At 35.7% G+C, this 25,491-nt stretch overlaps 4 protein-coding genes across 4 annotated transcripts; 1 reads left to right on the forward strand and 3 right to left on the reverse strand.

The window, feature by feature from the left end:
* Window positions 1–1,083: 1,083 nt before the first annotated feature.
* On the reverse strand, window positions 1,084–4,672 carry LOC147287889 (UDP-arabinose 4-epimerase 1-like). The gene is made up of 10 exons (XM_086242711.1): window positions 4,464–4,672; window positions 3,458–3,585; window positions 3,167–3,280; window positions 2,941–3,048; window positions 2,748–2,839; window positions 2,526–2,667; window positions 2,317–2,411; window positions 1,877–2,006; window positions 1,624–1,768; window positions 1,084–1,517 (listed from the first exon to the last, which is right to left on the reverse strand). Exons 2-10 carry the CDS (start codon window positions 3,581–3,583, stop codon window positions 1,288–1,290), a joined length of 1,182 nt encoding a protein of 393 aa, XP_086098837.1. The 5' UTR covers window positions 3,584–3,585; window positions 4,464–4,672; the 3' UTR covers window positions 1,084–1,287.
* Window positions 4,673–7,492: 2,820 nt separating this feature from the next.
* LOC147287890 (protein PAT1 homolog 2-like) lies at window positions 7,493–13,164 on the forward strand. Its single transcript, XM_086242708.1, has 5 exons — window positions 7,493–7,924; window positions 8,674–8,822; window positions 9,172–9,228; window positions 10,261–10,336; window positions 10,632–13,164. The coding sequence occupies exons 1-5, from the start codon at window positions 7,864–7,866 to the stop codon at window positions 12,698–12,700; spliced, it is 2,412 nt and encodes an 803-aa protein (XP_086098834.1). The 5' UTR covers window positions 7,493–7,863; the 3' UTR covers window positions 12,701–13,164.
* A 985-nt stretch (window positions 13,165–14,149) lies between these two features.
* On the reverse strand, window positions 14,150–20,090 carry LOC147287891 (uncharacterized). The gene is made up of 18 exons (XM_086239819.1): window positions 19,903–20,090; window positions 19,471–19,543; window positions 18,611–18,654; window positions 18,144–18,186; window positions 17,720–17,944; window positions 17,486–17,602; window positions 17,257–17,328; window positions 16,725–16,769; window positions 16,550–16,629; window positions 16,340–16,404; window positions 16,188–16,254; window positions 15,982–16,095; window positions 15,468–15,541; window positions 15,162–15,259; window positions 15,008–15,067; window positions 14,846–14,914; window positions 14,707–14,760; window positions 14,150–14,368 (listed from the first exon to the last, which is right to left on the reverse strand). Exons 1-18 carry the CDS (start codon window positions 20,037–20,039, stop codon window positions 14,297–14,299), a joined length of 1,509 nt encoding a protein of 502 aa, XP_086095945.1. The 5' UTR covers window positions 20,040–20,090; the 3' UTR covers window positions 14,150–14,296.
* A 1,297-nt stretch (window positions 20,091–21,387) lies between these two features.
* On the reverse strand, window positions 21,388–23,752 carry LOC147287892 (protein TIFY 5A-like). The gene is made up of 3 exons (XM_086240960.1): window positions 23,670–23,752; window positions 22,763–22,847; window positions 21,388–21,579 (listed from the first exon to the last, which is right to left on the reverse strand). The coding sequence occupies exons 1-3, from the start codon at window positions 23,750–23,752 to the stop codon at window positions 21,388–21,390; spliced, it is 360 nt and encodes a 119-aa protein (XP_086097086.1).
* Between the last annotated feature and the right edge of the window lie 1,739 nt (window positions 23,753–25,491).

Genomic DNA, 25,491 nt, shown 5'->3' on the forward strand with positions numbered 1-25,491 from the left:
TCTGGAGAGCTGATCTATATGAATGTTTTGTTCCCTTCTACTTATAGGCTATGTGAGCTTTGTTGCTGCTGTGAATAAGTTAGTTAAGATCTCTTTGATCTCATTCCAATCTTTTCTTCTAAAACTGGAAATTGTTATTAGGTGTCATTGTGATGTGTCAACATAATTTGCACCACCTCATTAAGACATTGTCTTGCTACGCAGCCACTGAATACTGTATTGTAATTCTTTTATGCTACTCTTCCTTGACTAAAGAACCAAATGTCTTGCAGGTATCACTCCCTTTGTGTGGCAATGTGGCATTAATCATTAATTGAAGTTCTTGGTTGGCAATGTGGAATTAATCATTAATTGAAGTGGTGTTCTGTTTATGGCTGGAAGCCTGGAAGATTGTGATAAATTTTGGGCTGTTTATTTTGGGGAGAATTAGAGAATTTTGGGCTGTTTTATTTTGGAACATTGTGATAAATTTTGGTTTTGGCTGTTTATTCATTTTGGAACATTGTATATATGTATTGAATTTTGTTTTGGGCTGTAATTTTTGGCTGTTACTTATTTTGGAATATTGCATGAATGGAATTTTGGGCTGTAATTTTTGTAAGTATTGTAAGATATATATTAATTGTAATTTTGTTTAAAAAATATTAATTTTCTTAACGGGTAGAACGGGTCGTGTCGTGTTTATTCGTTTTAATTCGTGTCGTGTTCGTGTTGGGGGTTTTGTCACCCGTTACTTAATGAGTCGTGTCGTGTTAACCCGTTAAGCTTAACGGGTCGTGTCGTGTTTGACCCGAACCCGCAAAAAACGACCCATTTGCCAGGTCTACGAGTTATGTAGTTATGTTCCTCCTGAAGAGAGAAGTCATATATTGCCAAGGAGATATTAACAGGAAAGAAATTAGATGGTTTAGGTGATTTGGAGCATTGCCTCTAAACTTTAGCATTTATGCATATGTGACGATAACTTGCAGGGTTAACTATTCATTCAGTGAAGCATCAACCTTTCTCTGTTCAAATCATCTATATGACCCTCTCCCTTTTTCTTTTTCTTTTCTTTTTTTCCTGGGCTTGAACAAAGTACAAGAATAAAAATGCACAGAGGCTTTCTCTTGTCAAATATGAACCAAGAGGAAAAGGACTCTCTCTCTCAATGAACCCAGAGAGGTTTTCCCAATTGCCCATTGGAATTTTACCATCCATTCCAAGTATAAACAGAAATGCATAATCAACTCAATGGAACAACATCAGGTAACCATATTGGCCACAACAATATCTCTGACATTTTTTTCAACCTATAAAGCCATACCCATTCAAATGTGATTTTTGCCATCTCCATGCAGTCTGTAGGCTCTTTTGAAGATCTGTGTACTGGGCTGTCCAATTTAACTCCCGCCTTATCTTGGAAGGATCACTATAAACTTTAGCATAATCCCCTGGCCTCCGGCTGAGGTATTCAACCTTTATTTCCACCCCTGTCGCCTTCTTACACGCCTCCACAAACTCCTTCACTGAACTACCTGTGACCAAAATTATCCAAAAGATCTTCAGGAGAAGTGGGGCGAGGGAGGGAAGGATAAGGAAAGGAGGAAAACAAAATGTAAGAAAAATGACAGATTTCTTAACCTTTTCCGGTGCCCACATTGTAGATGCCAACCTTCCCAGGTTGTGCGTGGGCAAGAGCTTTTACATGAGCATCAACCAGGTCAGTGACATCAATATAGTCCCTCACACAAGTGCCATCTGCTGTCTTATAATCTATTCCTCTGACCTAGAATCAAAAAATTTCCTCACATTCAAATACTATTACATTCAAATACTATTGAAAGTCTAGCTGAAAACAGGGATTTGAGAGAGGGGGGGAGGTGGAAAAAAGTACCTTCAGTCCAGGAATAATCCCTCGAGCTGCATCAAAACAAGCACCAGATATTCTGCCCTGCTCACGTAGCTCAGGTCGAGGAGCCTCTCCTAATTTTCCTTCAGGGTCTGATCCTATCACATTAAAATATCTGAATATATGTAGCAGTATATATGTTAGTCTTCAGTGTCTGCTTTTTGTAACTACACCCATCTAAACAACAACAGTATATTGAAAAACACAGGATAGCTTTCTGAAGGCTATATTTTAGCTAATGTGATGGTGGGGAACATGTTCTGTGGCAAGGAAAAAGTTCTCTACATCTGAGGTATGATTCTAATGAATATTCAAGCATCATTAGAATGTTAAAATAGACACCCCCACACACATATTGCTTCAAGAATTAGGCAGAACATAAGAGGGGATTAAAATTAAGATATAGAAACCCAAGCACCACCTACCGTAAGATCATGACTGCCATGTCTGAGTTTTTGGAGAAATCCAGTATGATATCTTCTGCCATCTTCTTGGCTTTTCCATATGGATTGATTGGGACCTGGATTGGCACATTTATAAATATTTACACTTTGCAGATAATATATAATAAGATAATGAATTGTGATTTTGAGATTGGACAGAACAGACAAAAAACTGCGTTATGGAATCTCACTTGCTCAGTTTCTTCTGTAATCGGCATCTTTTTAGGTTCACCATATGTGGCACAAGTACTAGAATAGATCAATGTCTTTACATTGTGTGCTGCCATTGCCTCCAAAACCAACAGGGTATTTGATGTGATATTGTGATAATATCTGCAGAACACTGATTATATGTCATTAAAAAGTACACAAATGCCTACAGTTAAATCAAATCAAAATTAAAGATTGAGTACCTAAGAGGCTCAAGTGTACTTTCACCAACATAAGCAACAGCTGCAAAATGCATCACAGCATCAAATGCATTTTCTGAAAAAATTGTATTGACCTATAATATGAATCAAGGAATGTCCAACACCCATTGTTGATAGAAAAAAAGAGAGAAGAAAAGAAAAAATCGTGATACTTTAATCAACATAATTAGGATACAGCTTTTGCATCTCCCAGGTCAGCATAAATAAATTGAAGTCTCCCAGGTTCTGGAAATAACTCTTGAAGAACCCTAACAGCACCCATATTCCCTCGAGAAAGATTGTCCTGTAGCAAAATATTTTAAGTCAATGAAACAAACCCTTCAAGTAATCTACATAAAACTTCAACAAAGCATGTAAAAATGGTAAAGAAAATGCTTTCATATTTTCTGAATGAGAGGTACCACTATGGTTACACGGTATGAATCCTTCAACAGCCTAAGTGCAGCATGAGAACCTATGTAGCCAGCACCTCCAGTAACTAAGACATGTGTTACCCCTGCTTCATGATATGTGAACTGCAGATACAAGAAATAACAAGCCAAATGTAAAGAAAGTAAAAAGAAGACGTGAAAGATAGATACCATTAAACTAAAGCCCTGTTTGGTTCACGATTCGAAAACTGTTTTCAAGTTTGTCCTTTCCAGATACTGAAGTGACCCTATAGTTTACTAAGAGTAGGAGACATAACAGACCAGGTTGGCATCACTGCTAGAATTGAGTGACTGCTTGAACAGGACAATGCAGAGAGTAATGAGGACACCAGCTGCGAAAACCTTGCCAGAAAAAAAGCTCCTTCGTTTTGCATCTGCAAAATCCATGCCTGCAACCAAAGAATTTAGTGAAAAATTAAATTGGTAGTGAGGCTCTTAGCTACTTTGTGCTTATAGCAGGAGTTGAATGACAGAGAATTCTCCATTGTGATAATTCCAAAGTGTATGGTCGATGTGCCCTATGCTTATCTAATGGCCAAGTCTATGGCACTGTTCCTGAAAAGCTTGCTTAGTGACCACCATGACTCATATATAGGGAGGCAAAAGATGGTATAAAATGATAAATTGCATATCGAAAGGACCACTCACCTCCAGATTATAAAGATTTTTTGGCCTTGGCTCTGGCTCTTTTCCTCTATGATATAGTGTATATGTTACTGGTTAACCATATATATAGGCAGATTAATTATTCTGTAACGCGTTGGAAAGTTTTAAATGTGAATGGCAAAGCAGACCCATATCCCAGAAAATAAAAGGACTTTGAAAATCACACAAACACACACAGAGAGAGACCCAGCAAAACAAAACACAAGACACACAGAAGAGAGGCGGCTCAACATATATCACAAAATAAAAACACTAATTGTGTTAATAAAAGAGTCCCAGTTCCAACCTAATTTCAACTCATATAGAAGACTCCAAATTGGGCCAACTCCAACCAACAAAGAACCCTACCAGAGGCCAAAGCTAGAAAGTTGAAAAGACAATAACATCAAGGAGGCTAAAAAGGAAAAAGAAAAGATCAGTTATATATATATGATAGAAGGTAGGAGTTATGAACAAAGAAAGAACGTTACAGAAACCAGAAGACCAAAAAACATGGTAAGCACAGATAGACTTTTAAAAACTATATATGCAAGAGGCTGAAATTCATGACAAGTGCCTGAACTGCAGGCTGAACTACCACACATACGTTTAAAGTTCTCACCTCAGAAACACAGATATGGAAACGAGGACTTGATGATGTTTGAAAATAGATATTTGTCTACTTTGTAAAGCAGTAGGTGAAGTATATATAAAGAGTTGGGCCGGAGACTAAGTGAAAGAGAAGGAATAAGAAATAGAAGTTGAAGACATCAATGTTTATTTGATAATAAAGAAGAACATTCATCACCAAATTAGAGCATAAAGATATGCGTGAAAAGGAAAGGATAACTAACATGAGAGAGAGAGAGAGAGAGAGAGAGAGAGAGAGAGAGAGAGAGAGAGAGAGTTGGACCAAGTCGTAGTCTACTGGTCTTGTATGTGAGTTTAGAAGTGAAAGAGTCAATAGTGGGCGTTGTGTTAAGGAAGAGCTTGAACATGTGCATGCGGTGAAGGTCAGCGGCTCTGCCTTTGCCTCTGGCACTCTGCATGTGAATTGACCCAGCTCAGCCGCCTCAGGCTTACTTCAATCAAAACTTTTAGATTAATAATCTCTCTATGCCTAACCCTAACATTAAGGTTGTCTTTGTCAATAACTTCGCCCTCAATTGTTCGTGCCAATAGTGTCAATGGTCATACGAATTCTTATTTAAATGTATAGTTTGAATTAAATTACCGAGTGTATTCAATTGAGATTTTATGAATTCTTATAGAATTTCATGAAATTTATTAAAATCTAAAAGGAAAGGTTGAAATTCTCATAATCTTTGTTTTATTTTTGAAATCTATCAAAATCCACAATTTAATGAAATTCTTAAAAATTCATAAGAAATTGAATACACCTAGATTTCAATAAAATCCTTAAAATTATGAATTGAATATACCTAGATTTCTATAGAATCTATCAAATTCTAAATTAAATACACCTACATTTTTATAACTTTTAAATTCTTTAAAAATCCATAAGAATTCCAATTGAATACACTTCTAAGTCCTATGTGACATAACATGTCAAATATCTAATAAGAAAATATTGCCCATTTGATATCTAGTTAAATTAATTTGATGTGTTTGAAGCTTGGTTTTGAGAGCTAACTAGTAATCGTATTTAAAGATGTGAACGTACATATATATGTGGGTTTTTTTTTTTTTATATTTGGTACCTAAATTTTGACATATGTCTCAATGTGGTACTTAAACTTTAATTTATCTCTATTAGTTACTTTAACTATTATTTTGTCTCTAATTGGTATCAAACCAAACTTCTGTTAAAAAAATTAACAGAAGTAGGGGCATTTTTGCCCAATTCATTTGCCAATCTTCATCTTCTTCCCGAGCCTTTTTTTTTTTTTTTTCTCTATCTTCCATAGAACCAAACTCATTCAACTCCACCAAATCTGAAATAACCCATAACCCATACAGGGGTGTTACGCAGATCACTCGGATGTTGTGGTTGAGAGGGACCCCAATACCTATGGAGTTCATTTGTTTCTGAGAGCTGCGGCTATTTTCTTGAACTCTTGAATGTACGCTTCGAGTGTGTGTGGTCCGTAAAGAGTGGAGGCTCCCTGAAAAGTGAAACAAAATCAATAGGGAAATGAAAAATCTGCTATGAAAGATTGTCAAGAAAAAGATAATGGAAGTTGAGGGATGAGTTACAAGAACCTCATATCTCTGAACCTAGTACTCCTCAAAGGTGGTAACATACTGTGAATATGTATTTGTTAGACCTGCAACGACTATATGCACATTACTGTCAAATTCTTTCCTAACTCCAGAACTTTGACCAATGTTATGGGTTATTTCAGATTTGGTGGAGTTGAATGAGTTTGGTTCTATGGAAGATAGAGAAAATGAAAAAAAGGCTTGGGAAGAAGATGAAGATGGGCAAACGAATTGGACAAAAATGCCCCCACTTCTGTTAATTTTTTTACCTAAGTTTGGTACGTTTGATAATAATTAGAGATAAAATAATAGTTAAAGTATCTAATAGAGACAAATTAAAGTTTAGGTACCACATTTAGACATAAGTCAAAATTCATATACCAAATATAAAAAAAAACCTATATATATATATGCATATGGTATATATTTATTTCAAGATGATATGTACGTTTAGGCATGTTCATGGTTTTCTCCTTTTTTTTTTTTTTTGTTCTATTGGACTCCTCCTGTGATTGTGATTCGTGACAACTATATATTCTCCTAATCATTGTGATAATAAGCCGTTTAAGTGTACTTGATAATACATTTATTTAATAGAATTATGTTTACATATATAATACCTCAAGAGAAAGACTGCACAGCCTGCTCCTCTCTCTCTATCTCTCTCTCATCCTAATTAGCTATATGTAAAACCTGGCATGGTGGCATATTCTCAACTCTTAAGCAGTATTTAAACTTTAAAGCACTTCCAGGTAACCCTCTCCATATATATGTTACAAGACTAACCATATTCAATATCAATATAGATAATTATTAGCATTAACTATACGCAATTATTGGTGATCATAAAAATTAATAAGTTGACCTCATTTACTATATAATGTGTTTTTTTAACATTACTAACCGTAATAAATCAATAAACAATTAGCGCTGCTAATCCATTATTTCATTCTAATTTTTCACATCTTTTTTATCTCTTTGAAAGTTTCTCCCAATATAGTACCACATTTCTATGTTACTTGCCCAATTAAGCTTGTTTTCTTAATTGAGTGTATAAGCCACTTTTCTTCCCAAAATGAGAAATTTCCTAGAAAACCAAATCAACACACTTCTCTTGAAAAATATCTTATACTGTAGCAGAAAAAGAATTGTCCAAAACGCACCGTTTTCTCTTATTCTTCTCAAAATCCTAGCCACAAAGAATATCCTTTTGTAACACGTTGACGTGTCAACCAATCTCACCGTGGAGCCCATACATTTCCTTGTCTTATCAATCCAAGCTGAAGTGCCGCTGTCACACCGAGCCTCGTGTCAGTCTCCAATGAACTGGAACAAGAACCCGATCCAACGACCCATATTGTGCCTCCGGGTCCGTATGCCCAAGCTTTAATAGAGAGAGAGAGAGTTAGACACCACCCAATAAGACAAGGCCACGTCGCCACACTCTCTCACCGTCATTCTCTGAAGGAAGCACGTGCAAGAATGAAAGTCGTCTTCTTCATTCGCTGCAAAAATGACCTAACCACACAGGCCTTATATCCCTCTCTCTTCTGAGAGGGGTAAACTTTTCGACCCTTTCCGAATTAGGCCCTCCGATTCCCACTAAATTACACTCCCTGCCATTTTTCCTTTCGTCTTCGTCGTCTCGTCTCGTCTCTCCTCCACCCCCGAAATCTCAAAGTCGAACCCTCAAGTTTCGACTTTTTTTTTTTTTTTTTTTGTGTGTGATGTTGATCCGGATCAAGACGACGTAGTTTTCGCTTCTTCAGCGGAGCTTCGAATTCTAGGGTTCTGTAAATATGGAGAGATCTGGTGGCAGTGGCTCAGATTTCAAGGACTTCCTTGAGAGGAGTTCTTCAGGTCTGCATGGTCTTTCACCTTCAAGATCTATTCATTTTTATTTATTTATTTTGTATTGGAATTTGTATTTCGACGCTGAGAAAGTTAATGGAAAGAAACTCATAACATGTCTTTTTAGTTGGAGGAATCTAAGGCATCAAATAGCATGAGATTCTTTTCACTTTTTCCATATCTTTTCTCACCCACACGAAAAAAAAATTTAGGGTTTTTTCGATTCTTTGGACCTGGGATTATTTATTTTAGTATGGACCTGATTTTGATATGTTTTAATTTACTTTTGAACTTCCTTCCGTAGCTTGTTTGGAGATTGTTATAAAAAATCGAAATTTGGATTTTATGATTCTGGGTTCTGTGCATGGATATAGTTTTTTGGTTCCCCAATTATGTCTTCTGAGAGACCACTTAAAATTGTCAATTAGGTTTAGCTTAATTTTTCTGTATAGCTGAGTTGAAGCTATATGAGCCAGGTCGAGTTCTCATCTTAGCTGAATCGATAAGACTAGTCATGAAAATAATTGAAAATTTCACTGTCATTTGTGGTTTGAAATGTATGGGAAATGAATAGTTGGGATGATATAATTTGCTCTTCAGGTTTTGCATGCACTGCACTATTAGCACCCAGTACCTTGACCTGAATGGTTCTTTTTTTTGCAGTTTCACTCGTTTATCTTTACTATTTGAACTTTTGAAATATTAGAAAAGCAGCTCTGTTGATTTGGATGCCTAACTTTGTTTGGATTGTCATACAGGTAATGCGTTCTTTGATGCATCACAATACGAATTTTTCGGTCAAAAAGTGGTGGAAGAAGTTGAGCTGGGGGGTTTAGAAGAAGAGGAAGACAGAAAACCTTTGTTTGGACCTGTTGATAATGAGTACCATTTATTTGAGAAGGATGAGGTTAGATAATTTTCTTTTCCATTAATCTTACAGTTGAGTGTAAGGTCAACCATTTAATAATTTATTGTGTTAAATTTAAATATCTGGTTATCACTTCTTTTTACACTGTTTAGCCTAAAAATTTTTTTAACTTGCTGCTGGTGGACATATGTTTTGCATAGTTCATGCTGGGTATTCTAGCACATTGCTTGATGCTATGGACAACAATTTCCCTCTTTTTTTGTGTGTGTGGTAAACTTCTAGGTTATTGTCTGTTTAGTGATAATGATCTTATGTTGTAGGTCTTTATTTGTGATTTCTGGGATATAAAATACCTGTTCATTGATTCAATCTTTCTTTATGCATTTAGGGTCTTGGTTTGGGATCTTTATCTGACATGGATGATCTGGCAAGTACCTTTGCAAAGGTCAGCTTCTTTAACCTTGATGGTTAAGAAACCATTTTGAATTTGTGTCTCCAATTGAAGTACTTATAAATTTTCAATATCTATTGTTGCAAGTTTTTATTTGAGATCTTCTTTGAAGAAAAAATGGTCTATGATTGATTTCAAGATATTTGAGTTGTTATATTTCATTATTGTAATCCCTGAATTTGATGCTGATGCTCAGATATTTGAGTGTAGTGTTTGTATTTTCTTCATTTGTGTGAAGATATTGGTGACAATTACCTTTTTTCTTGTTTTTGGAATTACTATTCATTTATGATTTTCCTCTGATATTATATGCCTTTTGTGTCCAAAATTTGTTATAAATTTGTTCATTACTTCTCTAAGTCTTTAGTAACCTGTTAAAGAAAATTTCGGAGGCTTATTAAGAAAATTTGTTTAGGATTTGTTCTTGGTTACTTATCTGCCCTTTTTTTTTTTTGGGTTTGGGTACTACTAACTGGTGGTTTGGTAGATGATTGTTGCATGTAACCAAATCATCAACTTCATCTTGTTAATTGACTTGTTTAATTACCATTTTACTAACCTGGCCACAGTACAGATACCTCCATTCTTCCGTCACTCTTTCTTCATGATCTTGTGAATATTAAAACCCTCCTTGTATCTATATTCCTTTGATGGTGTGTTTGTTAATGGCACAACATTCTCATTTGTATATATCAGCTTTGTTTTTCATTCAGAATATTATCTTCCCGGTAGTTACCACTTACTAATGATGGTTTTTGCCCAGGAAATTTACTGATTTGAATGTAGCCGATCATTATACTATTTTCCTTTCATTTAACTTTGTGTTTAATTGTTATAGTTACAATCAATGAATCTGGTTGTCTTTCAAACTCATAAAGTTTCTGATGCAACTTCTTGGAAGTTTGCCTTTCATTTCATTTTGAGAATGCTTGGTAGCTTTGATGTTGGTCTCTCCCTTATCCTCATCTTCATTACTCATATGTCCCCGTTAATTCTTAATAGTGACTTAGTTTTTCTGTTACACAGTTGAACAAAGTTGTAACGGGACCAAGACACCCAGGAGTTATCGGAGATCGGGGTTCTGGATCCTTTTCACGGGAAAGTGAGTAACATGCTGTCAAATTTTTTGCCATGTTTTTATGGTTCTTAGGTTGTGTTTGTATACTTGCTCAGCATTATTATTTTGTGCAATATGTGATAAGGCGTGTAACCTTTAGGTGCAATATGTACAGAGGTATTTCAATCACTTTATTAATATGGAAGAAATGTCATGTTGATTGTGGACTTTTTCTTGCAATTTTTAATTTTTTATCTGCAAGATATGAAAATGGTGTTTGTGGAATTTTTCCGAAGGGTTTTTACTTTTTATACTTTATTTAATGGCAAGTTCTCTTCAGGTTCATCTGCTGCTGATTGCGCCCAAGATGGAGATTTCGGTAACTGGTTAGATCAGCACGTGCTTGATATAGAAAGTTCTCAGGAAGGAAAGAGATGGTCGTCACAGCCACAACCTTCTGCTCGATTTTCAGAATCAAAACCTTTGTACAGAACATCCTCATACCCTGAGCAGCAGCCAGTCCAACATCACTTCACCAGTGAACCAATTCTTGCACCCAAATCTGCGTTCACATCATTCCCTCCCCCTGGAAACAGGTCCCAGCAGGGCTCACCACACCAACTGAATCTTTCTGCTCTTTCTGGTGGCTCCCAGTTGCCTTTTTCTGCACCGAACCTCTCTCCTTTATCTAACTCTAATCTTCATATGGCTGGTTTACCTCATGGTTTGCATTATGGAGGGAACATGCCTCAGTTCACCAATCCTGGCCTTCCTTTCAATAACAGATCACAAAATCATTGGGTCAACCATGCTGGATTGTTGCACGGAGATCATTCCAGCCTCATAAACAATATATTGCAGCAACAGCTACCTCATCAGAATGGACTTCTGTCCCCACAATTACTGTCAGCTCAGCAGCAGCTGCAACAGCAGAGACTGCATCATCCGGTTCAGCCATCTTTGGCCCATTTTGCAGCAATGCAGTCCCAACTATATAATACCCATCCTTCTTCCTCACATAAGGCAATGCATGGATTGTCCGACATAAGAGAACATAGACCTAAACAGAGAGGCAAACAGCGTTTTTCTCAAAGCTCTGATACTAGTAGTCAGAAAAGTGATAGTGGGTGGGTCCAATTCAGATCTAAGTACATGACATCTGAAGAGATAGAGAGTATTCTTAAAATGCAGCATGCTGCAACACATAGCAACGACCCCTATATAGATGATTATTACCACCAGGCAAGTCTTTCAAAAAAAGCTGCTGGATCACGGTTGAAACACCCTTTCTGCCCATCTCATCTGAGAGAGCATTCCAGAGGTCGTAATAGTAATGATCAGCATTCTCATTCTTCTGTTGATGCTCTCGGGAGAATTCCCCTCTCTTCCATACGTAGACCTCGCCCCCTACTTGAAGTTGATCTTCCCTCTGGTTCTGGTGATGCCGAACAGGTCTCTGAGAAGCCTTTGGAACAGGAACCAATGCTTGCTGCTAGAATTGCCATTGAGGATGGCCTTTGTCTTCTTCTTGATGTTGATGATATTGATCGACTGCTACAAAATGGTCAGCCCCAAGATGGTGGAGTTCAACTCAGGCGAAGGCGGCAAATCCTGCTAGAAGGGTTGGCAGCATCGCTTCAGCTTGTCGACCCACTTGGCAAAGGCAGCCACACAGTTGGGCTGGCTCCAAAGGATGACCTTGTGTTCCTACGGTTAGTGTCTCTTCCTAAGGGCCGAAAGCTCATTTCTAGGTTTATCCAGCTTATTTTCCCTGGTACTGAGCTTGCCCGTATTGTCTGTATGACAATATTCCGTCATTTAAGAGTTTTGTTTGGTGGACTTCCATCTGATCCTGGAGCCGCTGTGACAACTACTAATCTAGCAAAGACAGTTTCTGCATGTGTTAATGGTATGGATCTCCGTGCACTAAGTGCTTGTCTTGTTGCTGTTGTTTGTTCATCGGAGCAGCCACCACTGCGGCCCCTTGGAAGCCCTGCTGGAGATGGGGCTACTATTATTTTAAAATCTGTTCTTGAAAGGGCAACTGAACTCTTAACTGACCCTCTTGCTGTTGGGAACTGTAGCGTGCCTAACCGTGCCCTTTGGCAGGCTTCCTTCGATGAATTTTTTGGTCTTCTTACCAAGTATTGCCTGAGTAAATATGAAACTATAGTGCAATCAATATTTACACAGACTCAGCAAAGCACAGAAGTTATTGGTTCAGAGGCAACCACCAAGGCAATACATCGTGAAATGCCCGTGGAGCTTCTGCGTGCTAGTCTTCCTCACACTGATGAGCGCCAACGGAAGCTTTTGTCAGATTTTGCTCACCGATCCATGCCCATTTCTGGTCTTAATGCCCATGGGGGGAGCGGAGGTCAAATGAACTCTGAATCAGTGAGGGGATAGTGGAGAACTACAGGTTTTCTAGAATGTTTCTTAAAAACATAATCTGATAGTGGAGAACTACAGGTTTTCTGGATAGTGGTGATTCTATGCATTTCAGATGATTTCACAATGTGGATCTGCTTGAGTGGAACATGGCTGCATGGGGCAGTGCTAGGGAAGTGCATCCTCATCGAAGTAATTTTAAAGGCTTCGCTTTTATTTGTTCCCAACTTTTTACTTTTCTGAAATTAAGTAAACATGTGATGCTCATTTGATGAATTATCATAGTCATGCATAAATGTGTATTATGATGGGAGCTTGGGATGGGGAGTTTGAGTCTGGAAGTTGGTTCTTCTGGGAGCTTTATTTTGGTGCTCTGTGTTGAACTGGAAGCATAGGGATAGAATGTACAGGGTAGTCTTACAGAACCTTCAAAACTCCTTTTGTTCCAGGTCATTTTCTGATATTTGAAACTCAGTTGTGTATCTGTTAGGTGGAGACTCTCTCTCTCTACCCTTTTTTCGGGTGCTTTGAAGCAGTTCAGATTTTGTCATCCGTTCAGGGTTTTTATTTTTCTAATATTGTTTGGGAAACATGTACGAGTTTTTGAAGACGTTTCCTGAGCAATGATGAATCGTAATGTTTGGAAAAGATCCATCCTTGAGTGGAAAGAAAAAGAAAGAGAAGGTATCATACAGGTTTCGGTGTAAAGCTTGTTGTCCGTTGTCTTATTTGTAAGGCAGTTTATTAGTCTATATTTCCAAAATATAATAGAAACTCTAAATTGAAGCCAAGAATGAATTGATTTTGGAAGGCAAAATGAAGGAAAATTCTACTTGTACTAGAAAAGAATTTACCACTTTCTATTTTTGGCAAACAAGAAAATTCCACTTTCAACTTTTTGACATAACAGCAGTTTTCCTAACCCAAAAAGGCAAAAAGAAGCAAAGGACAAAGGTGCTACTTGCTAGCTAACATGATAAAATCTCTTGTTATAGGACTTGGGAATAGAATAAGTTTTATTTCTTAGTTATAAGGCCAGTGGATTTTTAACGGATCAGAAGGAGACAACTCACTGGAAACCCAAAGAATAGAAAAATTGCAATTTAGACTTATTCACGTCATTGTCCCATATAAGATATACTTTTTCTCACTTTGTTCCTTGAATCTTAAATCTTCTTAAATTGTCACATGAGCTTCACACAGTTGTTGTAAAAGACATCTGTCAATTCTGTCATTTTTTCTGTTAAAACAGCTGACATGACACTTATATGGCATAAGTTGACGATATAAGATCAACTGTGTAAAGTTTAAGTGGCAAACTGAGAGGATTTAAATTTCAGAGGACAAAGTGAAAAAAAATATATCTTACAGAAGACAATGAGATAAATAAGCCTAATAATGATTGCATGCACCCATGAATCCAATTTAACTTTGCACACAGACATAAACACGTTTGGATCCGTCACAGATGCATAGACAATTGAACTTTGTTATTATCATGTAACTTAAAAATAACCATGAATTATATTTCGATGCTATTTCCCAATTTGCCAAGGAGTACAAAAATATTTCACTAGACAGAACTGGTTTGAAGTATGTGAAAAGGCTAAGCAGTTAGGGAGTGACGTGCTCCAGTTTTGTTGCTGATCTCTTTCTCATTGTCCAAAATGCAGCATAGTACCGGTTCTGCAAAGAAGAAGGGAATTTAGGATGATTGAAGCAGCAAAGCATAAAAATTAAACAACCCGTTAGTTTTAATTAGATTTCAAAGTTTTAAACAGCTTGGAAACTTATTCTTTAACAATGAAACACTTGAGATTTCAAGATTACACATAATATAGTTAAGAAATGGTTTTAACAAATTTGACCAGCAGTATTGTCTCTGATCAAATTGCTTTGGGCCATACTGACATATAGAGCAATTCCCCTACAAGTGGTATATGGATAACATGTAGAAAGTTTCCATTTAGATAGAGGAATTACAGAGGAGGGGGGAAAAAGCCACTGCACATGGTAAGACTTACTTGCATCATTGATCTAGGATTTGTAGTGTAGGTTGTCTCAATGGTCCTTTCCTTCTGCAGTTCATGAATGAGTCAATTTTTACATGTACAGTCATCCACATATGCTTAAGCGACAGAGCAGAAATGGAAGGAGCTTTACCTCAAAATGAAATCCATAGTGCAAAGCAACCCTCTTCACATCCTCCAAACTCAGTTCAATGGACATTTCCTAAAAACAAAAAGAACAAAAACAAGTTAAACAAACTAGACCTCCTTCAGGGCATGTGAGGAATTAAATCTGCTTTGCTGAAAGAAAGCTTACATCTTCTTGCCCATATACATCTGCAAAGTGATATAGTAGGGGACCCAGATTTATCCAAACCTGCCATTCAATCAATTGAGGCATTGATGAAGCGATATAAAGATAGGGGTAAAAAAAATTTAAATAACTCATCCTGAATGATAGAGCAACTTACTCCACCATCTTTCAAGATTCTTGATATGATTTCAATGTATTCAAGAACATTGTGTGCTGTATCAATAAAGAAACAGGTCACAACCGCATCCCAAACACCTGTATGTACCACAAATACTCTCCATGAGAAATATCTCAGAGGTTAGTTTATGCATGTTTCTGCAGCAGTTGCCACAGGGTAAACACAACAAACCAGTCCTGATATTATATACCCACTACCAAGAGCTCAAAATATCTAATGTTCATTAGCATCAATTACAATGTATAAATATTAAATAATACAATTAGGATATACATATTTTCTTACCTACTTGGTTTGGATCGTTATAAACCTCAACAAAGTCTCCACCACACATAGAAAAGCCTTCAGTAATCCCTGCACTGCTTAATTGCAAGAAAATCTAAAATTATAGGAACATAAATTCTAATAGAAACTTTTAGGAGTAAAATGGAATCCAAATAAAATAAAAAAGCATGTCATTGCTTTACAAATCAATTTTCCAATTGCAACATAAACTTTCAGCAAAGTTCAAATATTTTCTTGCAACTTTATTAATCATATTACAAAAAGCATATTATTGGAGTAAGATGGAAATCTATCTATATGTTATTTCATCAATCAACTGCGAACGTGATGTCATTAGCAGGAAAAAAAAATTGTGAATAATAAACAATATTGGAAGACTATCCATCAACAATACCCATTCAACTACAATGTAAAATCCATGAATTTCAAAGCTTTTAAAGAACTGAAATGATCAGAAAATAATACATCTGTAACATTACTTAAGACAACAGAACATAAGTAACAGCATGAGTACCTAGCGGGATGAATATCCGGTATTGAAATAGGACGAAGCTGGTCACTATCTGAAAGTGAATTGCAATTGCTGTGGATCCAAGGATATATTGTCCACTCCCCAACAGTTCGAGTACTGATAAACCAAGCATAACCATTCAAACCATGGTAAGGAAATGTTTTTTAATAGGAAAATGATTTAAGACCCAAGTTTCATGGTGTTCTTACTGATTGAGAATATAACTTGAACATATCATCATGTAGTATGAAAATTCATTTCCTTGGCTTATGAAACCTGTATATCATATGAGAAACCATAGGCACTTAGTATGAAGTTATGGAAAAGCAGAATTCTTAGCAACCAAAAAATGCATTCTCACCTAGACATGAGATCTCCAAAGCCAGCCGCCCAAGTCCAGCACCAGGAACTAAACAGGCAGGAGGGCTGTTCAACATAATATGATTATAAGTACACAAACAAGACACTCTTGCAATAACACAAAGTCCTTTGATTACTGCAATGGTCAAGCAACAATGCAACCCTAGTCAGACACAAATGAAAGAACAAAATCAACAGTAAATAATAGTACCTTTCCTTACAGCGATCAGGAAATAGTGCATCAAGTTCTTCAAGTATAGGCTTGTAGCACTGATCCCGTTCTTTTTGTCCCTGCATTAAAAATAGTTACAGAATTAACAAGTAAACCTTGGATCCACAAATGAGATAACCTTGAACCCAGAAAGTAATGATAAATCATAAAGTACCTCTGCTGCCCAGTCTCTAACTATGTTCCGTATGATACAACGAACCTATTGGGGGAGAAAAAGAAAATAAAATTCAAGTAGATGAAACTTAAATTGAACTGCTGACTAGCAACTTCCCCCCGCCCCATAAAAAAAATTGGAAAAAGAAACATTCATATCAGCAACATGAATACTCTACTTATAAAGACAAACTAATGTAGAGATCTTTTATGTGTGACATGCTACTGCCAAAGATAAAATGCTTTAAACTTTTGGTTGCGCTGATAATATTAAGTACTGATAATATTAAGTACTTGACTAACTATATTTATGATTAACTGCTGAAAATAAGCTATTTCAGCACCTGAATTTCTGAATTCCAAGCATGTAAGTTTGGAACCAGTGCAACATAGCTTTGACTTGAATTAGGGAAAGTAAGTTGTCGAAAGGACTCACACTGCCTTTGCTCAAAAGTTTGAAAACTAAATAGATAAAGTCTTGTAAAAAAACAGTCTCGTAGAGCCAAATTCTCAACATAAATGAACCAATATACCTTATCAACATCAACTAATGGAACATCTAATTGTGATGATGGATCCAACCACTCGCGAGTTGATGAAGACACCTGAATATGTAACACCAAGAAAGATACAATATAAAATTATAAAAAATAAAAAAAGGTGATCTCAGTTAATTAACGAAACAAGAGACGCACTAACTCATAAGGCATACTTCAAATAAGTTGTAATGTATTACAGCTTGAAATAAACCAAAATTCATACATTTCCATTGGAATCAATGGCATCATTCCCACCATAGTTATGCATCTCCTTGTTATATTCCAAGACTGAAGTGTGTCTCCCAGTGATGGACTCACGATGACCATGATTGTGAACCTCCTGTGGTTATCCACAGAGGTCAAATTTCTAAATGAAAAAGAACAGAGATGAAACCAAGCATGCATTGGATTCTCATTTATTGAAAAGCTAAAATGATAATGTGGGTGTTGCAGAAACCTTATTGGTAGTCACCCCTGTTTGTGAATCGCAGACTGCACTGCTCCCTTCCCCACAACAGGCCTGATCAGAATTGGAGAGACACATTCTTTCACTTGTGGAGGTAGACTGACGAGAGCAAACATTTTTCACTCCAGAAACATCATGATTATATGGAGCGTTTTCAAGATGTGGGCCATCACAGACATCCATGTCCTGGCTCAAATCAAGTGGGGGTTCAAATGCCTGCAACATAATATGATTTTGGGGAGACAAAAGAAGTCAAGATACCTTTAGTACCAATTACACCAGTTTGAGGAATCGCTCACATAATCTCAGTCCTTTGAGAAGTCATGAAGTGTTGAAATATCAAAAATTCATCAGGATATCATCAAAATGAAATGTTTAAAAAAGAAAAGAAGATAAGAGGGAAGTTGGAACAAACCTGAAGCATGTTAAAAATGAAATACGAATTTACAGAAATACACCTGCAAAATTAACAGTCAGACCAATTGCATTTTTCCAAACTCTTTTATCACATTTATATTTGAAGAAAAATCCCCTATTTTACAGAATTACCATTATAAGAGAGTACGTGAAAGTTAAAAGATGCTATTATCTAGCTGTCCTTAGTTTAAATATATATAAAGACACCAACCATTTTGAAACACACTTAAGGCTATACAATAACACAGCATACCATGTAAATTGTAAGCAAATCCCCCCACATAAAGCCTAGAGATTGGACATAATGTTACTATTCTAAGCTTACCTGGGTTCCCTTTTAACTCTGCATCATAGCTCATAGGCACTTTGCTGACGCATTTCACAATTTAAAACAATATACGTGCCATTATCTAAAATTTGAAAACTTAAAAATTAGTGTGATGAAAATAGTCAAGGAAAATTTACCGTCTTAGTCTTTGAAACTTTAAAGGGTAGTGGGATAGTAGAGCCTGCAATAGAGAGAGAGAGAGAGAGAGAGAGAGAGAGAGAGAGAGAGAGAGAGCTCAAAAGATAGGGGAATGAAAAAAATGAAGATAGTGAAAGATCAATTCAGTAATAATGTTGTAGGAATTCTAATCTTATCCATTTAAAAATTACAAAAAAAAAAAACAATGGATATGTGTATCCTTAGCACAACAGTTCTGTGAAATCAAACTAATATCTAAGTAACTCAACATAAATTGAGCAAACATAATCAATTCCCTCATAATTCATAATCACCTTGCTACCACTCCAAACAGAAATGAGTATGTAGTAGCATTTAAAAAGGTAGCAGCATATGCTGCAGATTGCAGCAAACAGAAAGACAATAACCTTTCCAAGTCTCCTGGTATCCTTCAAAGTGTATTATCCTCTCTTACGCATGCCAAGGGCTTCATTGCAATGTAGCACTAGAGTGGTTCATCTATGTCAGAGCCCTTGTTTCTTAACATTTTTACTCATAAATTATTTTTTCAGATAATTTTTTTCCATGTGAATCAACAGAGAGAAGAAAAAAAAAAAAAAAAGAACTGTCTCATTTTGCCCTCTAAACTGCTTTTGTGATGACTAAGTAACCATGTAATTCCGAAATAGAAAGGTGACGCAATATATCAGCCAAGCATACTTTAGATTTATGGTTCATTTCAAAACTAGCAAGTAACATTAACAAACACAGACATGAGAAATCCTAGCCATCTAAGGCTAGGCAGGATTAATTAGATTTCTTTTGAAATGAATGTTACAATTACAAGTAACAACAGAAACTGTAGCCGGGGCAGTAGTACCTTATGGGCAGGTGGAAGCATTTTAAAAGATCGTTCATATCGTCTAACATCCTCTTCTGCGGCCTCCGGGTAGCTATATACGTAATAGGTCAGGATTCAGAATGAGGACCATTATTCACACGATTGACACAATAGGCTATACATCATAAATGATCAAGAACCTCAAAACCATATGAAAATGCCAGCACTATAAAATGAAAGATAATTTTTAACAAATTATGCACAAAAAAATCAGATAATCGAGCTGAATATCTGAATTCATGCAATGTTAAAAGCAGAGGAAGCTTTTATTTCAAAATTTTAACCATTAAAGCATCAATGATCAAGCTTGTGATGCTAAAAGTCAGATATTCAAATCAATGAATTCGAATTCCACTGAAATCTAACTAAAGCGTTTGAGAATTGAGAGAGAGAGAGAGAGAGAGACAGAACTTGAGGTAGGCGCTGATGATGCGCCTGAGCGATTTGATTTCGAGGGCTTCTTCGAGCTTCCTCTGACGACGTCGTTCATCGTCTTCTTCGTCCTCAGCTCGATTCATTTCTCTCGCTTCCGCTGCTCTGACTGACATGGTGGCAGTACTGGTGTTCGTTTCTTCTTGCTGATGACTGATATCAGAGTCCTCGACTACCCGCAGTCACTAAGTTGTATACTCGTATACATAAATATATATAAAGGGCCGGGCCCAACATGACCTAGCCCATGTTTATTGGCCCATTATTTTGTAACCATTAACAACTTGTTGGGCTCCGACTAAGTGTTGGAGCCTTGGGCTTGCAGATCCAGATACGGGTCATCTGGCCCAATTATTTGTAGGTAGTTCTAAGTTATTGAATACTTATCTATTAATTTATCAAAAGAAAAAATTATACACTGATTATTAGCTATTGTTACAATTTTTGCAAATTACTAATCTAGTGCTATTCAATTTGGATTGTTTAAAATTAGTGGGATCTATTTGGTACGACCATAATTTTGGAATATTGAGATTCTATGACTATAAATTTAAAACGAAAGCCGAATTGATCTCACCATAAGTGTAGAGGTAAGTACTCTAGGGTTGGAAATGTAAGAGCATTTCCAAATTCCAATGCTCACATGCCATTTTGGTGTGCTAATGTTATCTTTTGGCACATCTAAATAGTCAAAATGCTAAAATTTGACAAAAAGGCTTTAATTGTGATGTGTTATATGGTTTTGCCAAAAATGATGAATAGTGAAAGAGCAAAGTTGAAGGCATGAATTGGTGGTTATCCAAAAGACAATAATTTCTCTTTTCTTGTAAATTATTGTAGATTACTCGATGAAAGTTAAATTTCAATGTCAAAATTTGTGTCCTTTTCAACATAAACAAGCTCATTGGAGACGCTCTAATTTCTTACTTTCTGGTAAACTTGTACATTAGCATAGTTAGCCGCATCAAGAATGTTGCATAATCCATGTTGCCTTGACTTACATGTGTCCTCTTTATTAGATCCGAATAATGTTGTGGTTGCGATTCAATTTACAAAAAATACAATTCTTTCTCTAGTATTCATTGCATATTTGCATGATTAGAGATGGCAACTATAGTTTAAACAGGATCCCCTTCAGGTATATAGGGTCTCAATATATTTTTTTAAAACAATTCTTTTGTTTTAAATTATATTCAATATAAAATAAACTAACGCACATCATATTACATTACAATAGGCTAAGAGCGTTAAATCACAAAAAAAATATTATTAAATTTAAACTTAAAATGAAATATAGTAATTGTTATATAATATTTATTAAATTAAAGGAATCTACGAAGCGGAAGTTGCGGAACTAGGTGGCCGGTGAGTGTTATTTTCATACCCGCTTAAATGGGATGGAGCCCATGAGTCTTAGCGGGATCGGAGAATTTTGCCATCCCTAGATCTAATACTACAAATGTGTTATAGGTTGTAGGGAGAAGCCGATCGACTCCTCTTTCTCTTTTGGAGGAATCTCTGTAGGGATCTCTTCATGGAGCCACTTGGGGGACCATATATTTGAGACTGCAATGCAGATGATGCTGCTGCGTTGGAGGACCCTGATGTTATTCTTTCTTGCATTTCTCTTGTTGCAAATAAAAGTATGGCTCTAGCCTACATGAAATCAAAATTAGTAGTCAGCCAAAGAGATAGTTTTTCTTCTTTTTTCAAAGCAATTTTAAACATCAGGGTTTTTTGGGCTGTGGAAAGACAAAACAACTCATAAGGTATTGTTTTATTATCAATACTTCGTTCAACGATCTCAAGCATAATGTGTCAAGAAAAATATGTGAAGTTGAAGCCTAGATTAAAATAAAACAAAGAAAAATATTCTCCATAAAGACTCTTATAATCTACCAATAAATACTTCTCAAAAGATAAAAAAGTAGTTAAGTATAGAATGAAATTATTTGATTATCTTCACTGACCCAAATTATGGATAATATTTCTAATAAATGTGAGATCCATACATGTATAAATCCCACATGTACGAGTCGTACATGGTTAAATCCAATCAAACCTTCCTATCTTATGAAAAATGAAAATAAAAATAAGGTTTATTTGTTCAAATACCTCTTAAATACTTTTCATTCTCACTTTATCCCTTTAAACTTTAATTTTCTCACTTTGTTCTCTGAACTTTACAAACCTTATATTATGTCAAGTCCATCAATGACTCCGTTAAAAAATATGACGCGTTGCTTATGTAGCGTTTGATGGAGTTGTTAACGGAATATAGAGTTTGTAAAATTTTGGGGGTAAAGTGAGAAAATTAAATTTTAAGAGGGCAAAATGAAAATGCAAGTTATTTTCAAAGAACATTTATGATAATAAGCCTAAAATAAATATAAAATGATGTGTGTGATGTCCATGATCTGATGTGGACGTACTGTGGCTGGCTTTGGGTTCATTGGGTTGGACCTAGGCCACTATTGGACAGCACTGTAGGTTATATTTTGGTTGCTCTTCCTCTTTTCTTTTTTTTTGGCCAAAGCTCTTCCTCTTTTCAACACAAAACTAATCGCCAAAAAAAAAAACATAAACTATTGGGCTTTGAGACATTTCCTCATGACAACTCTTTTTGCTGTGACCTTTTTTTTTTTTTTCTTATTCTTGTTCTGCATTTTGCTTGGTTAATACAATGTTGTAGTCCTTGCTACTTTAGTCTTTAGCAAGGCAATAACTTTCAATCCATCATAGAATATTAGGATTCACACAATATTATATATATATAACCAGATATTTTTATTCAACAAATGTGAAACTTATTTTATACCATTAATTGTGTATGTAGTACCTGAAGTTCAATCAGGTCGCAAACAAACACTTGTCCGTTATAAAAAATGGTAATTTGTTGCTGGCTCAGAGTGGACCGTTCATCCCTAAAAAGATAAAAACGAAAAGAAAAGAGTTGTCATGTCCATTAAATCTCTTTGTTGTTAAGAAAAAAAAATCTCATTAAAAATGGAAAAACAAGAAAATAAAACTAAAAAGAAATGAAAGAGAGAAAAAAATCATTTTTCTTACCCTTTCAATTTTCTAGGCATGATGTATAATGTAAATTTCCAGGAAATGAAACACTTGGTATTAAACAATAAAATAGAACAAAAAAGATAGAGAGTGCAAATATGGCACATAAACAAAAAAATAATGCAAGCAGGCACCCCAACTTGAAAATAAAAAATAGAAAAAGGAAATTTCTTAAGAATAAATTTCAGCCCAAAATCTCACCGAAGCCATTCTTCTTTTTCTCGGTCACTTCTTTGTCTTCTTTTCTGTCACTTTTTGTTCTCTATTACTAATTCTTTTTCTTTGTCACTTTTTCTAGGATCTTAAATTAAGCTATAAATTGGGGTTGTTTCTTTTAAATTCTCCTATATTTTTATATGAAATTTTTTATGTGTATTGTAGTTTAGGATGTAAAAATTAATAATAGAAATGTAAAGAAAAGTCATTAAAAAAAAAGAAAAGGAGATTTTAACAAATTTCAACAGAATTTTTACGAAGGAAAAAAAAAAAAGTTTGGACTTTTAGCCCTTATCGTTCATTTTAGGATCATGGTTCCGTTTTGATTGCAAAGTCACATGTGTTTATTTGAATATCAATTATGTATATGAATCTCATACACATTAATAACTCAAAACCATCCAGGAATTTATGGACAACTATTCTTAGTGAAAACATAGTAACATTGATGAACTTACATTGGAGTATTCCGGCAATCCAGTGGTGTCGAAGACGTGGTGGCCGTCGGAGAAAGGGGGAGGTCGAAGGTGGAGTTCCCCATTGCCGATGGAAGAGAGAGTGGGGGAGATATTTCATGCAAGATTGGGGGGATCTTTCAAGTTTCAAGGCTTTGTTTTATAAGTATGGTGGACGAATGAGCAAACACAAAACGCAAATCTAAATGAACATACTTCGTTGCCTATGTAATTGGCACGTGAAACATGAGTCTCCACATGGCAAAAGGCAGTTGCAAAAATCCATTTGACACTTAAATTCTGCACATGGGCTTTAGTTTGGTTGGCAAGGGTGCCTGGGCCTTTTCAAATGGATGCCAAAAAGGGTAAAGCATTTGCACTTTTAGGAGGAGGGTTGGTTTTTTGTTGCTAACAATGGATCCTAAATGCACGAGATCAAAACAAAAGCATAAAACAAGATATTTTCTCATGACCCAAATAAAACTAATATTATTTTATGACCCCAAAGCTATGACCGATTTTGTATTTTACTTCTTTTACTTTTCTTTTTGATACTTAACCCCACAAATTTTGATTCATATATCGAACACTATATTCCATTTTGTTAAATTTGCATGCGTGGTTTCAAGTTTTCAACCAAAAAATATTTGCATGTGTGGCGCCACACTGACGAAAAATTATAGAGTATAACCGATATACCACCACGTGGTATAACCAATCCAACATGTAAGGGTATTATTGGACGATGTGTTTATATTAATAGAGTATAGTATTAATAACATCCACTCATATTATAACAAATAGAATGGTTATACCACGTGTCAATGTAGCGGTTATACAGAATAATTTCTCCACATTGACACCACGTGACCTTTTCTCTAAGGGCATTTTAGGGATTAGTGTTTGTGCATTTAACACAAAACCTAGTTAATTTTAGATCGAAAGTGAGAATTTAATTAAAAAATAAAAATTGAGAAAGAAAAATTGATCTTTTGACAAGGTTCGAGTACTACTCAATAGAGTGCAAGTTCAATTTATGAGAGAATATTGATCATAGCATGCATGAGATGAAATTTGCAGTTTGTTTCACAAATGAAGTAATTCATCTAACATGTGTATATATTTAACGTCAATTTCTATATATCTCATGACATGACTTATCAAATAACAAAAGAGATAAACAATAAACCTTACGAGAGAGAAGTATTTTTTTTCCCACAAATAAGTCCTTGTACAACATATACACATGCCTCGTATTGAAAAGTTATTTTCCTTCTAGTCAGGCACATGGTCATTGTCTCTGATCAACTACCTCAAAATGGCACGCGCTCAATTAATTGTTTCCCCTTCTTTCTCTCATATGCAAAACTAGCATTATTGATAATATATATGACCATACATGTGCAAATGGGAGTTAGATCCCAACAATATATATGAGATGTTGCGGCTTTAATTGCTTGGTTTTTTGCTGGTTTTGGAATGCAATATGAGATATATGTCAGCATCTGATCCAATTCATAACAACAACCTCATCTTCATGAGTACTTGTAAAGGAAACATAGATACTTTGATTTTAGTTGGTATGAAAAATGTGACATAAATCAATTTCGTCTATATATTGTAAAGTTTGGGAAGATTTTTGAAGGGGCTGGATATTGTTTTGTCATTTATGTCCTATATATCACACCACTAATGCACATGTCACATGCTACCAATTAATTGCAGGTCTTAACTGTCCCATTAGAATTGCTTATTACTTAATTTGGTTTATATTATAATCCAATTTAACTACTATCATGACATCCTTATCAAAATAGATAATTGA

The sequence above is a fragment of the Dryas octopetala genome, chromosome 4, assembly GCF_963921425.1.
Source record: "Dryas octopetala chromosome 4, drDryOcto1.1, whole genome shotgun sequence".
Classification (NCBI taxonomy): Eukaryota; Viridiplantae; Streptophyta; class Magnoliopsida; order Rosales; family Rosaceae; genus Dryas; species Dryas octopetala.